The sequence below is a fragment of the Centroberyx affinis genome, unplaced genomic scaffold (assembly GCF_046629955.1).
Source record: "Centroberyx affinis isolate AG114_WGS23_722 - 3 ecotype Tasmania unplaced genomic scaffold, CSIRO-AGI_Caff_v1 ptg002652l_1, whole genome shotgun sequence".
Lineage (NCBI taxonomy): Eukaryota > Metazoa > Chordata > Actinopteri > Beryciformes > Berycidae > Centroberyx > Centroberyx affinis.
In genome coordinates this window covers 59,872-74,056 of record NW_027280844.1, presented here as the reverse complement: position 1 = coordinate 74,056, position 14,185 = coordinate 59,872, and the positions used below count along the sequence as shown (strand labels likewise).

The following is a 14,185-nucleotide window of genomic DNA, read 5'->3' as shown; positions in this document are numbered from 1 at the left end:
CATGATGCTTTTGGTGTGTTATACAGCATGTGTTTTGGTTTATGAGCTTGTAGAAGAGGATTGTGATTCAAACAAACAGACAAATGTACACTAACATTTCAGGAAGGCGCCTGGAAGCTTGCAAGGTCTCATTTTCTTTCAGTGATGGTGGAGAGTGGAGGGAAAGGGTTGTATATCACCATGAAATCAATCAAGGACTTAATGAAGGACACGGTGTGTGTGTGTGTGTGTGTGTGTGTGTGTGTGTGTGTGTGTGTGTGTGTGAGAATCGGGGTGTTTGTCTCTTTCAAAAGGCAAGGTTCCATAATGGAGAGCTGCTATAGGGTTGAATGGTTGGTGTCCATTATAAAGCCATAGAGCCAGTTACAAACCTCTCTACAAGATCATATAGTGGCTGTAGCTCTGTAGATTGCTAGACATTCCTATATAGTTTGTGCCTTTGCTTCTCTGTAAAGAATGAATAATTATTTGCAAATTAATGCTGTTGACTTGGATGTATTTGATGGTGGTGTTGGTTCCATGCTTGCAGGTTAATAATAGTAGTATTTGTATTGTTTACACACCAGATGCTCTCTAATCGCATATTCCTCATCTCAGGTCCTCAACTCTCTGCTTGTGTCATTTAGCTTGGTAAGACCATCCTGATCACGTGACCTCACATTCTGTTTCGCTCCACGGATCAGTCTGGACTTCTAGCCGCCCACATCGATTTCCTGAAATTACAATGTAAGCGGACCAATCAGGGACTGCGTCGTAGTTGATGACGTGAAATACAGGCCGCCGCTGGCAAAACAGTAATGGCGTCTCCCGAAGCAACGAGCGCTAACGTTAGCGTTAGTAGAGTAAGTGTCTTTTATTCGACTGTAACGACGGCAAAAATCGTTCACTTCTGTAGAAGACATTGTTTAGTCCTTGCTAACGTTACCGTGTTTATCCCCTGTATCCACTGAACAGCGCACTGTGATGGCGTCACATGTTTTGTTACGCTGATTGGCTGAAGGAGTTTGTCTGTCAAAGCAAGTACCCCCGCTCAGTGGGCGGCTAGAAGTCCAGACTGATCCGTGGAGCGAAACAGAATGTGAGGTCACGTGATCAGGATGGTCTCACCAGGCTATGTGTCATTGTGAACGTCTAATGCCCGACAAAAATAGGAAAGCATTACAGCCTGCAAAGCTGCCGAGCACTAAATATAATGAAGTGATGTGTCTGACAGGAAGTCCCGGGAGCTAACATGATTGCTGAAATCAGGGCTGCGGTCGAATAGTCAAAAAAATACGTCCTAACTCCTATTCCTAACCACTTTTCCTTGACCTCGTTGGAAAACGTCATGAGGTCAAGGAAAGATGTGAAGGAGAATTCATAAGCCCTGCGTTCCAAATCGCATACTTTTTCTTTTTACTACACTACGTATTACATCTGCCCTTAGAAAGTATGTACTGTGCATGTAGTAGGCAGACAATTGGGACATACTATTTTGTCATCACATTGCGTCTTGAACATTGACCCTCTTGCTTATATATCCATCGCAGTAATACGGTTGCAGTCCCTAGCGCAAAATTTGAAGATTGTTGAAAACGTTGCCATGGAGATCCAAAACGCCATTCGCCGAGCTCGTCAGAGACGCGCATACCGTCGGAGATCAACCCGGAGAGCTCTGCTGCTGTTACTTTGTAATGTATGTAGTTTTAACGTCATTGTACATTATAGCATGCAGTATTAGATGCACCACAGTTTTTGTTTTTGTTTGTTTGTTTTGTTTTTTTCTCTCTCTGGCGGCTCAGCATGCGGCTCAGTCGAAGTGACGTGTCTTCCGCTGCGCAGAGGATTGTGGGGCAGAATAGCCAAAAAAGCATGCTGGCCTGCATACTGCAAAATTCGACCGGATGTAGTAGGGCGTCCGGGTATTTTCTGGCATACTGCATTGACATGCATGAATTGGGACATGCTAAATCTTTTTCTGGCATACTAAATAGTATGGAAGTATGGGTATTGGAACGCACCCAAGGACTTAGGAAAAGACAACTGCGGTGCTAAGAGAATCCGACTGCACTGACACTAGGCTACGTAATTATGCGACGGCGAATGTTAATGACGTGGCTCTGCCCATATATCTCTATGGGTCTGCCATGTGAAACTACAATGTTCCGAAGACGGACTACTAAAAGCGCATCCTAGATCCTTTGCCCCGTGCGTTCTTACCGTGTTGTTTCATACAGGCTATATAAACGTGGACAACCCGGTGAAAAATATTGCTTCATCACCAAGGTTGGAATTGAAATAAAAAAGGAATATAGGCTACCAGTCACAAAAGTGAAACGAAATGGCTGTCACATTGAGATTGGTTGCTCACGCTCTACCTCCTGTCCACTCATATTTATCGACATGAATCCCAATTAGTATGATTGTATGAAAATAATTGTTAAATTCATGCAAGATAGGCATAACATGTTAGGCCTACAAATCTACTACTGTACATATCATCATTCTTAAGTTTCAAACATGTTGAATTAAAAACATCATCTGGCTAAAAACGTCTCATATCCCTTTTTCCTGTGTTATGGTTAATATGCTGATTATGATCTGATTATAAGCCTATGCATATAATAACTTAAGAACCACCACACAACTCAGTAAACACCTTGAAATGTTGACTTGATTGTGCTTTGAAGTTTTTATGGCTGATACAGGCCTTTATTAAGGCAAGAGTTTCAGCATCTGTGACTGAAGTAAAATTAATGAATGATATTCCTAAAGGCTGCAATACAACAACGCTCAGAATGAAGAAATAACTAATGCAAACTGAGCATAGGTTACGCTACAACGTTAACTTCACTTTGATCATTTTACAACAGCAGCGTAACGTTCATAGTTCGCCTATGGGTTTAACATATTGTTGAAAGTTCAAAACATATAAGCATATTAGCAAGTTATGGCATAAGCTGGAAAATGCTTAATAAGCAACGGTAACTTGCATGATGATCTGCGTCCCTTATTGGTCATGATCGTTTGTTTTCATGAACGGCCGAATGGTGCGTCGCTTGCTGCCGCAAGGAATTGTGGGGCGGCACTATTTTCTCTCGTAAAAGACGGTCCAGTGCATCCTATGCTAAAGGAGCTAAGTAAGGAAGCATTGAAGCACCTTTCCTTAGCATTTAGAGAATTCAAACAGCTCTTATCATGGCTGCCACTTAGGTACTTCCGGGTCATTCCACTCAGTTAGGAACCTTCCTAAGCAAAAAGACTATTCAACCGCAGCCCAGGTCTTATGAGTGGGTGCATGCATATGTGTGTGTGTGTGTGTGTGTGTGTGTGTGTGTGTGTGTGTGTGGGTGGGTGGGGTGTCTGCCCATGCACATGTGTACATGTGGCCCCTGCAATTGTATGACAGATGATCGTGGGAGGAGGGTCGTTAGGGTTAGTGTTCTGGACAGAGACTCTGTGATGTGTGTGTGTGTGTGTGTGTGTGTGTGTGTGTGTATGTGTGTGTGTGTGTTTGGTGGTGGGGAGGTCTGTGTGTGCGTTCATGGACAAGGGATTAGCATCTAAAAGTGAAAAACACACCATGTCCCCCTTTTGCGTACAGTCACAGTGACTCACCGGCTCAGCTCAACCGATGCAGCACTTCCCAGTAAAGGCGAGTTCAATCAGGGTGTTCGCTGTAAGATGTGCCATGTTTACTCTGTCCTGAGTTAGGAGTTTGTCCTAAGGAATACTTTGTAAGATATGATAAGATCTGCTTGAGGAAATGCAGTTGGTGGCAGTCTGTGTATGATATGGCTCCTTTACTTGAATCAAAATAAAATAATGCTCTACATTTAGGGAGTTAGGTTTTGCAAATATGTAGCATCAAATGTAATATCAAAAGTATGATGCAGTATCATAGTATCAACACTTTCCTAAGGTGTATGTGGTTTTGGGAATCCCTTTCTTTATCCGTTTCTCTCTCTTTCCTCCCCAGACTCCACTAAGAAGCTGAAGGATGTGCTGGAGGAGTTTCACGGTGAAGGAGTCCTTTCCAAATACAACCCTGAGCAGGTACGTCCGCACCACACCGCTCCACTCCTTTATCCCCCATCCGCTCTTATCCTGTTTATCAGATTCTATTCAGTTTTCTCTCTCTCTCTGTCCCGTCTGCTCGCTCTTTCACAAACACATGCGCGCACAAACACGCGGCGTGACGTTATTGGATGCAAGTGCTTGTTAAGTCCCTCTGACTCAGTGCATTATCCATCACCAAAATGCTTAGTCACTTCCTCCATTTTTAGATGTAGACTGCGGTGGACACGCTCAATGCACTCAACACCAACTTTGGCCCCTGACATCAGCAAATCAGCTCACAGAATTAGATCGCCACAGTGACCCGAAACAGTTGGTGCTGTATTTTATTTTATTTTTTTTAATGCCGTCATCTGGACTTTTGACACCCTCGCTAATCTCTTGTCTTTTTTCAGTTCCGACTCTCGCCCCCACCCACCATAACTTTCTCTCTTTCTCTCTTTCTCTCTCTCCTCCTCCTCCTCTGTCACTAACACATCTCACCCACTTATCCTCATCTCCAACCAGCGTCTGAAATGAACTTTTTGGTTCACCTGCCAAGAGTGATAAACTAAATTAAATTACCTGCCAAGAATAATTTTTACCAGGCAAATTAATTAATATTCAGTTTTCATACAAATATGTCACCCTGCCCGTTTTCAATACTATTTTGTGTATAGAATGGGGTACTGCGTGAAGCATTCAATGAAGTGACAAGAGCAGATTTACAGTTTTAATTTAAAACCTGCTCACTTCATCTTCTTTTTCTTTTTGGTGACCACACACCTGCTATGTGTTGCCTCAGGGAAATAAAATGAGGTTTCAACTAACGTTAGGCTAGTTAACCACCCAGACTGCAGAGAACAGGAGGACAAGTTTGCAGAAGTTCAGACGCTACCGCTTTGTCAGTCAGTCAGGAGCCTGTTTGATACAGAGCGATTGTTTTGCTTGATTTGATTGGCTCACAGTCAGAAAGAGTACTGTACGGTGAGCAGAAGGGTCAGAAGGGACAAAGTTTGAAAACAGGCAAACACCAAAGACTGTATTCGAGATATTCAGATGTTATCGTTTCAAAAAGGTGGCCAAGGTGGCCTTATTGATTTATCCACCAGAGACACGTTTTACTGTCATTTGGCACTTGGCAAGTATTAAATTCAAACCCTGACTCCATCCCTCCTCTTCTCTCCTCAACACCTTTTTTTCCCTCCCGTCCAGCTCCCGCTGTCCTATCCTTTTTTCTCCGCTGCCTCCAAGCCCGACTCCATCCATGTATTATTTTCCCTGTCTTCGCCTTCCTCCTCTTGCTCCACCTCCCTCTTCATTATCACCTCCGCCCTACTGTCAGCTTCTCCTCTTTATTTGTGATGACATGACTAACAGCCCGGCTGGATGTTTGGCGCCATAGGAACCAGTCAGACTCAAGAGGTCATGTGGTCTGTCTGAGACCGGAGCTTGACCAGGCGCCATGGCGACAACCGTGTGTGGTGACCATGGCGCTGCTCCTGCCGCCCATTAGTGTGTGTGTGTGTGTGTGTGTGTGTGTGTGTGTGTGTGTGTTCCTACCTCTAATGACTCATCAGTCCATGGTGCCAGCTGTAGTGGAATCTACTCGGAGCCTGCTGGTGACAACAGACTGTGACACACTGAAAACCCTCTCCTCCTTCCCGCTGTTTGCTTTTATCTACCTCCTTCTCAGCCAAACTGTGCTCCTTCCTCTTCCAATGTAGATTAAAAAAAAAACCCCGACAGAGTGGGAAGGTTAGCGGAAAAGAAGAACGATTGACATGTTAAGCCATCATCAGCATTCAAAGCCATCATCCCTTCCTCCGATCAGAATAGCAGACAACAGCAGCAGCATTTTTCTCAGTGATTGATGAGTGACGGAGAGACAGAGGCTGTACATTTCACCCACAGGGTTTCCCTTGACAGATGTTAATGGCTAGATACCCATCAGGCCTGACAAATTTATCACTGGGTCATTCGGTTGAGCTCATTTGACAGCAGAATTGATCATGTCACATAAAAAACTGTCTTTTTTTTGTCACCCAAGCTGCAGCACAAAGCAGTCTTTTTTATAAATTGTTCTACTTGGTTTTTGGTGCTCAACTGATTTTTGCGATTAGAGAGTACCCACATAGTAGTCCTTGATGTGATGGAAAATGGTCATGGGAACTTGTCAACTTGTTTTTACAAGAGAGATACAACCAGAAGGGCATGCTACCATCAACTGCCTGTTGTGTTGTAACCATTTAGGGGTGTTTCAAAAAGCAAACGAAAGAAAACGAATAAGAGAAATAAATCACTAAACAACAAAACAGGCCCAGAAATGCAATTGCTGATTGTTAACAGTGTTAAACTGTTTTAGGGTGTTTTTTCTTTAATGTAAGCTAGTTTCCATTTCCGTCCATGGAGTAGGCATGCGTGGAATATCGGTTAAGTATTTTTCTGTAGTCTTTCACTCTGATACATCGCACCCTGTCTAGATAGACAGAGATCTACTCTGCCAATCAGAGATCTAGACAAGACGGTTCTTTGGCTTTTCCTCCGCAGAAGCACTCACCCCTCATAGCCCCCGTATCCCTACCTTTTAAGGCCAGAGGAAATCAATCAAATCATTGCGGAAGCTGTGCCAAAATGAAAAAGATTAAATGAACCATGTAAATGTGTCATAGTTGCCCTTGAGAGATATTTGCGGATTGGCAGCCTTTAATGTGATCCAGTGTGCCTGCTCACAGAGGAAGCGATGGGATGTCGGTTAGACTCTGGGGGGGAAACACGTTTGCTAGAGGGACGGAGAAATTCCACAAATCCTATAAAATCCATCTGGGTGCACTTATTTCGAGGAAACATATTTATGAACACAAAGCTCTCTGTATTTTTTGACTTTTGTGTCTATGATTTTGAGTGTGTGTGGTTTTGTGTGTGTGTGAGAGGGAACGAGAAAGAAGGGAATAGTGATATATAGAGAGAAAGAAAAAGTGAGTGTGTGCGTGAGAGAGAGAGGGAGTTGCACTAATGTGTGTGTGTGTGTGTGTGTTTTCTATGGCATGTGTGTGCATGAGCATATTTCTCTGAATCTGCCGTGCTCCACGATGCACAGCAAATTAAAGTCTTGTGGTCGGTTTGGCCAAATAAGGAGAAGAGAGTGATATGAATAATGCCTCAGTGGGCCCGGCTGGCTTCGGGAGCTCTCAGGGTTAGGTCAACAGTGCAGAACCGAGGGAGGATCCTCATCACGGTGTGTTCTTCTGTGATGGCCGTCAATTACAACAGCTCTGAACCCACGGACCAGAGGGAGACTACAGGAATATGTCCATACTAAGACCTGATGTGCAAAAGAGTCCGGCTTCATATTGTCCTATTTTGGTGCAACCCAAATGTTCCCTGCGAGGAAAAGAGTTTAGTTGGCCCAAACGGCCTCAAGATGTCTCAGCAGTTTATTTGTATTTACTTGAGCCCGAAACCAACCCATTCAAACCATCGGGGGAAATCTCGATCGCATACCGTGCGGCAAGACGCGGCTAGTCAAATGCGGTTTCTGATGTGATGGAGCATATACAAAACAGATAGATGTGAAAAATATACTTAAAAGTGTGATTTCATTGGCAAAATCCATTTTTAATGTCTTGGACACGGAAAACTCCATGTCGAAGTCCACAGTTGACCCAATCCTAGCGCTGTTCTTGCAGTACGAGGTCAAGAATTCCTGTAAGGTTTTGAATAGATCACATTATGCAGTTTAATTACAGCGACATCTTGAGGCCGTTGCATCTTGCAGCCAAAGGTTTAGTGTGCCTGGGTGAGAATGATTACAGTTTTTCTTGATTGCTAAGACACATTTCTTGAAATTATGCTCCATTTCCCAAAACTCTAAACACAAATGCATAACTTCACACTTATCTTCACAAACTTCAAACTTCCATGTCAAAACCAAACTCTCCACTCAAAACCATGTAATCTTACATCTAAACCAAACTTTGCCTTCAGACATCACACAAAAGCCATCAAATACACATACACTACAAAGTAGCCATTACACACTGGTGAGATCAAATCAAAACACTACTGTAAAAACCTGTTACTGCAATGAATAATGGCACTTATGGTTTTCCCCCAGAACAACCTCTTTACATGATGAACACAATATAAAGACACAACACATGTATACATTTTCAACATTTTTAATTCCTCAATGTACTGTAGTAAAATAAACTGAAATTGAGTGAAAAAGTAAATGTACTGTAAAAATATGCAACTGATAAAGAACGTAGAATACAGTAAAATAATTTCCATGTATTTACCACTATAAACCAATTTAAAAAAAACCAGTTTGTAGATAAAGAAAGAAATCACATTTATTCTGCCTCAGCATCCCAATTTGAGAATCTCATCAGAAACTATTTGTCTCCTTGCCCTTGCCCTTCCTCTTCCACCTCCTCTCCTGTGTCCTCTTCCTCTACCTTCAGGTCTTTGTGGATCCATTGTTCCAAAACAAGTGAATAGACCCATGGCCCTTTTATCTACTGTATCTATCTATCTATCTATCTATCTATCTATCTATCTATCTATCTATCTATCTATCTATCTATCCATCCTGAGGTTCTGATTGGTGTGTTAACAATTTTGACTCTTAGTGTTTGCACCTGGGGAATTGTGTGTTAATTGGGTTTGAGCTGTGATGACTTGAGTTAGTGATATTGAATACCAGTGCTTTCTAAACGAGCACATGGTGCAGTCAGTGATATATGAAGGGATTTGTGTGTAGAGTTTTTCAAAAAAGTTCAACAAATGTGAATCATGTGTGAAAACAGGGGAATAGTGTTTATAGTTTTGGGAAATGGGTCTGCCTTTTGGTAGATGGTGTCATGGTTTGGGATGTTTAGTTAATAGGCCCAGTTATAGTGTGTAAGCGATCGAGAAAAACTGTAACCAGAGAACCACAGCTGAGAAGAGAGAGAGAGAGAGGCAGCCAGCTTGGTCCGAACCCCAACCACTAGCATCTTCAGTGGAGATGTTACTCTACAGAAAGTAGCTAACCCCTTCTCTCCTTCTACCCACTCCTCCCTCACTCCCTCCTTCCTCCTCCCTCTCCTCCCTCTCCTTGCCACTATTCCAACTGTTAAACAGAAGCAAGACGTTCTCAACCAAGTAAGCCTCGGCCCGGCTGGCTCTGCATGCTGTGTGGTGTCTGTGTCAGCAGACTGCATGCACATTCTGTCCAGCATTTAACATGACATAACCCCGTCTTATCCGCTACAGATGGTGATCTTTCAACCTACCAGAGGGGAAAGGGCAAATATCATGAGGGTCTTTGACTTGAGTTTAGTGCTACTATTTTCACACCACGTGTCGGGGGGGTGGGGGGTGGGGGGGGGGGAGAGGGGGGGGGGGGGTCGCAGGACATTAACAATGACATTTACAAACCGTTTCTGAATTCAGCACCACAGCTCAGGAATGTTTATATGACATGTTTCGCTGTCTGTATTGCTTTCCTTACATCTTTGGTTTAAACCACCAGGCCTTTGTCAGGATGCAGTTTCCAGCCCCTCCATTCTCTCCTTGCTAAGCTTAGAGAGATGTTGTCTGGTGGTCAGTTGACCGGTCTGCCAGACTGTGCGCTTTTGACATTTTACTGACATTTAAAGCTTTAAACAAGAGAAAGTTGTCCGTGCCATGAAATCCATAAAGTATGTTTGCTCTAATGGCTTAAAACCATGTGTTGTCATTAAGATCACTATTTTCAAAAAAGTATTGCCATCTCATCCGAAATTAAGGCTACAGAATTACATTCCCGGGCAATTCAACTTACTTACTTGAATCTAACAGTCCATTACATTTTCCTCATTATTGTAACAACTTTATCATCCATTCGTTATTGTTGTAAGCTTAATTCAAGAGCTTGAATATTCTTCTTCTGTTCACCTGTCCTTTCCTGACCTCTGCAGCCCATCGACTATGAGGGTTTCCAGCTCTTCATGGCCACTTACCTGGAGAACGACATCCCAGAAGAGCTGTGTCAGCACCTCTTCACCTCCTTCAAGAGCAAGACAGGAGGCTGCTCTCCTGACGTGTCCCGTGCGGGAGCAGGCATGCTGGGTAGGCCATTTGTTTGTATCTCTACCTCCACTGATCCCGTAGTTAAAGTAATAATCCATGACATTTTCATATAAATAAATTTCTGTTTTTGCTACTATCACTGATTGATAGAACACAACAGTGATTCAACCTATATTCAGTTCATGAAATCTTTTACATTTGCTGTTGGTGAACTGGGTAGTTGGCAGGAGCAGTGATAGCAATCATGGCTGAACAGACAAAGAAAAGCGCTCCACCTACAGAAACTCAAACTTCATCAACAGAAAATCCAAGAAAAATATTCACAATACTGGACACACTGTTAGAGAGGTGATCTCTGGGAAGAGCAGTGCAGAAACACCACAGCAATGAGCGCTTAGCAACAAAGATGAAGACAAAATCCAGAAACAAGAATCTCAGGAATTACCGCTTTAATCAGATTGGCTCTTGACATTTACTCTTTCACTTTGATGCTGCACAAATGTGTGCAGGCATGTATGTGCACCGTCATACATGCGGACAAATAGACAATCATTGACACATACACACATACCCACACACACACACGCTCATGAACCATGTAACTGATTACTGAAGGATTTCATACTGACCAGAGCTGTGGCACAGCGACAGACAGACATCTTTGGGGCGTTTTGGGCCTTGGCACCGGGCTCACTGGAGAGCAGCTGAGCAGGAGGCAGATGGAGAGATGGAAGGACAGTCGAATTAGAATATCTATTTCTATGGTATTATTGGCCTCCTGTCTATAACAAGAGACATGGGGGATTGGCAAATGATAAATCCAGCACTTGAGAAATTAACTGGCCACCAGTGTAGAGATGCTCAACAGGGATTATAGCATCTCATCTCTTACGTTTTGTTTTTTGTGTCCCAGTGGCTCAATTGGCGATGTCCCAGGTTTGACTCCATCCTGGGACCTTTGTTGCATGTCATGGGAGTGGGAGTTCTCACATAGATAGGAATAAAGAGAGTTTCAATCACTTAAATGAGACAAAATAAATGCATTGATATTTAAACTTTGAGGAAGCAAGACTGCGCACCCCTTTTACTGTTTAATCCAAATTTAGATCTGAATCAATTACCTCTTCCAGATTTATAGCAGCAGGTTTAACACTGGCCAATAGATTATTAAGGTTGTCTCTTGGCTTGAATTATTTTTTTCCTGTAACACAATCTAATGTAACTACAGGATCTTCTTTATCTACTGTTTTCTTAACATTATCTGCATACTGTACATTGGCAGCATTCAGAGCCACAGTTTGTCTTAGGGATCAAACCTAATTTAATCATGTTCATACAGTACTGTTACAGTGGAAGCCCGCATACAAGTGACAGGCATAAATCAAATTCAGCAGGCCTAGTGATGGATTGCATAGTTACATACACACAAATTTTGTTGGCAAATCAAATCACATGAGGCTTTTCTGGGAGATCAGTGGTTGGTGTGGAGGAATCAGGCTGAGGAAAGTCTGCTGCTGCTTCAGTGTCTGTGTTTGGGATCAAGTTCTCAAGGAGAGACACCTGACATAGCCTACGGCGCCACCTGGTGGTGAATTCACAGACTGATATGATGGAACTGTTGAGTAACATTTGCCAATCTGGTTGGAGCTAGTTACTATTATACAGGTCAAATCCTTTTGTATCCTCCTATGATGTTTTCGATGACTTTAGTGATGTAATTAAAGCTGACTATGACCCTTTCAGCAGTGGCGTAGACTAATGTCATCATTATATCTTCTGAGACACAGGGAGCCTTTATGCCTCCTAATTGCAAGAGAGAGTTTGAAGAAGTCTGCCTAGTGTTAACAATGTTACCATCACGATGATGTTGCAGACAGCTATTGAATGCTTCTCTAAGATCTATGTGCTGCTTTCTGCTCTCTGGGTCCAACATAATATCTGTCTCTATAATTCCTGCTCTCCTGCTCCTTTACATATAATAAAGGAGACCTCTATTACATCAACTGAAAGTGCAATTGAGGTGGAAGCATTAGTTTTCTGCTCATATAGCTATTATTATGTTGTACTTAGAATAGTTCATTTAATTCAGATGTATAGCTTGTCTCCTAATGAAAACATCCACTTTTTATTTATAGTTTTATCATCTTTTGTATGTAGATATATAACTTACACTCTGGTTAAGTTTTCCCAGACTTTCACTCATTCTCGCTGCCTCTGCCGCTCTCTCTTTTTCCTCAAATCTTACTTTGACTGACCGCAGAAGCCCGCTCCATTGACGCAGGCATCTCTATACAGACTGAAGTGGCCTGTGCCCCCATTACAGGTACAGGGAACAGGCCGACTATGCCATCAGGGTGATGTCGTTTTAATGGGACAAGAGCCCTGCTGGCTAATATCCCCTGCTCCCTTGTCAGTGTGCTCTTGCTGTGTTGGTGTGAGTTCATATGGTATTTTGCCTGTGGATGACAGTGATTTTGACGGTATTATTGCTTTGCGAATGGTAGTGTTGTAAGGTTTTAAAGCAGTGTTGTCGACCCCCCCACTTACTCCTTCATGTTGCCGCTTACGACGCATCGATTCCTAAAGTAGCCTAATCACCGCTTTGCACATCTAACATCCCTCATCCCCCACCATTTTTACATTTACTGTTCAACTCATTCATCTTCATCTTCTCTCTCTCTTACTTTGTCCTCGTCCGTCCCTCTGGGCGTCTGCTCCGACAGGGATGAATGGGAAGAGCATCCTATCAGCCATGGGCCGACACACGCCGGAGCACTCCAGCGCGATGACCGCCACGGGCTCGGGGGCCACCACCTCCCCTTGCTCATCCCGATCCTCCTCGCAGCGTTCAGGGACTGGGGGCCATACGCCCGGGGGGTCCCACCGATCGCCCTGCACCCAGGTCAAACCCTCAGACAGCAGCAGCAACGCCCTGACCCCCAACGCTGGTCCCGCTAGGTCCCCGGTGTCCCCCCACCTCTCGCCAGGTGAGGCTAGCTGCAGTGAGACCAGCTAGAGTATAAATGGTTATTATCACAGTTATTGTAAGTTGCTTTAGAAAAGTGCATTGGCTAAATGTCTCAAATGTAAATTGAAAGTAAGGCTAAGGCCAAAGATTTGACCGAAATTCAGCTTCACATTGTTATTCTAATTTCCCTAGAATGCGTTTAGTTGTTGAATTTTGTATTAATCAGTCATTTGGTTGATCAGTGAATGAAAGTTTAGAGTTCATGCACATTGGAAACACACTGAGAATGCTGGGTGAAATGAGAGCATCTATTTTAAAAAGTCTCCTGAGGTTTATTCAATTTTCAGGAGCATCATATGTAAAGGCAGTTGAATAAGAGGTTTGTTATTAGGGCATTTCTGGAGTTAAGGTGTATATTAAAGTATTACAATGCTGTACTGTTAAAACTGTCCACCGCTGGAACGTAACTCGTCCCCTCTTGGTGCTGTTAATGTGTTTTGGCTCTTCAGATTGGTTTGCCCTGTCACATGATGTCACATTGTTTTGGTCAGCAGCATGTGGCATCACCATCCTCTTTCTGTATACTGTGCATTGTCAACCTTTTCTCCACTGCTCTGTTTTGTCTCTACCTGTTGTTCTCTGTAAGCTCAGTAAACTCAGAGTGTTTCCCTAAATTCATGCAATTAATTTCACCAGCAGAAGCAGAACAGAGTAGAAAGAGTGATGGTGTGCCTGTGGGCCACTCTGAACACACGTGTTGTGCGTCTACAGAGAGGAACCGGTCAGAGAAGCGCCTGTCGCTGCGGAGGAGCCCGTCGCCCCAGAAGGGCTCCCCCCTGCCGTCGCCCCAGGTGGTCTTCCTGAAGGACATCGTCTGCTACCTTTCCCTGCTAGAGAGGGGAACGCCGGAGGACAAGCTGGAGTGTGAGTGACAGGGATGGAGATGAAGGTAGAGGGTCAGCTCCTCTCTCATGGGCATGTGGAGTGGGAGCAGCTGTCATATGCAATGTCTGTGTGTTTTGCTTGGGGATGGTGGTGGTGTTTGGGACTCACAAATACCTCTGACCTCAGCTAAGGTACCTCATTTCAGCTAAGGTTGAGACTAGTAATAAGAGAGTAATAAGG

The 14,185-nt window shown here is 43.5% G+C and overlaps 1 protein-coding gene across 1 annotated transcript in view; it reads left to right on the top strand.

Moving 5' to 3' along the window:
- LOC139657294 (diacylglycerol kinase beta-like) overlaps nt 1–14,185 on the top strand; it is an 85,438-nt gene that overhangs the window by 14,077 nt on the left and 57,176 nt on the right. Inside the window, exons 3-8 of the mRNA XM_071535076.1 lie at nt 3,959–4,035; nt 9,163–9,183; nt 9,981–10,131; nt 12,353–12,415; nt 12,816–13,079; nt 13,832–13,984. Of these exons, the coding sequence (XP_071391177.1) occupies nt 3,959–4,035; nt 9,163–9,183; nt 9,981–10,131; nt 12,353–12,415; nt 12,816–13,079; nt 13,832–13,984 (729 nt within the window). The remainder of the gene's footprint in view (nt 1–3,958; nt 4,036–9,162; nt 9,184–9,980; nt 10,132–12,352; nt 12,416–12,815; nt 13,080–13,831; nt 13,985–14,185) is intronic.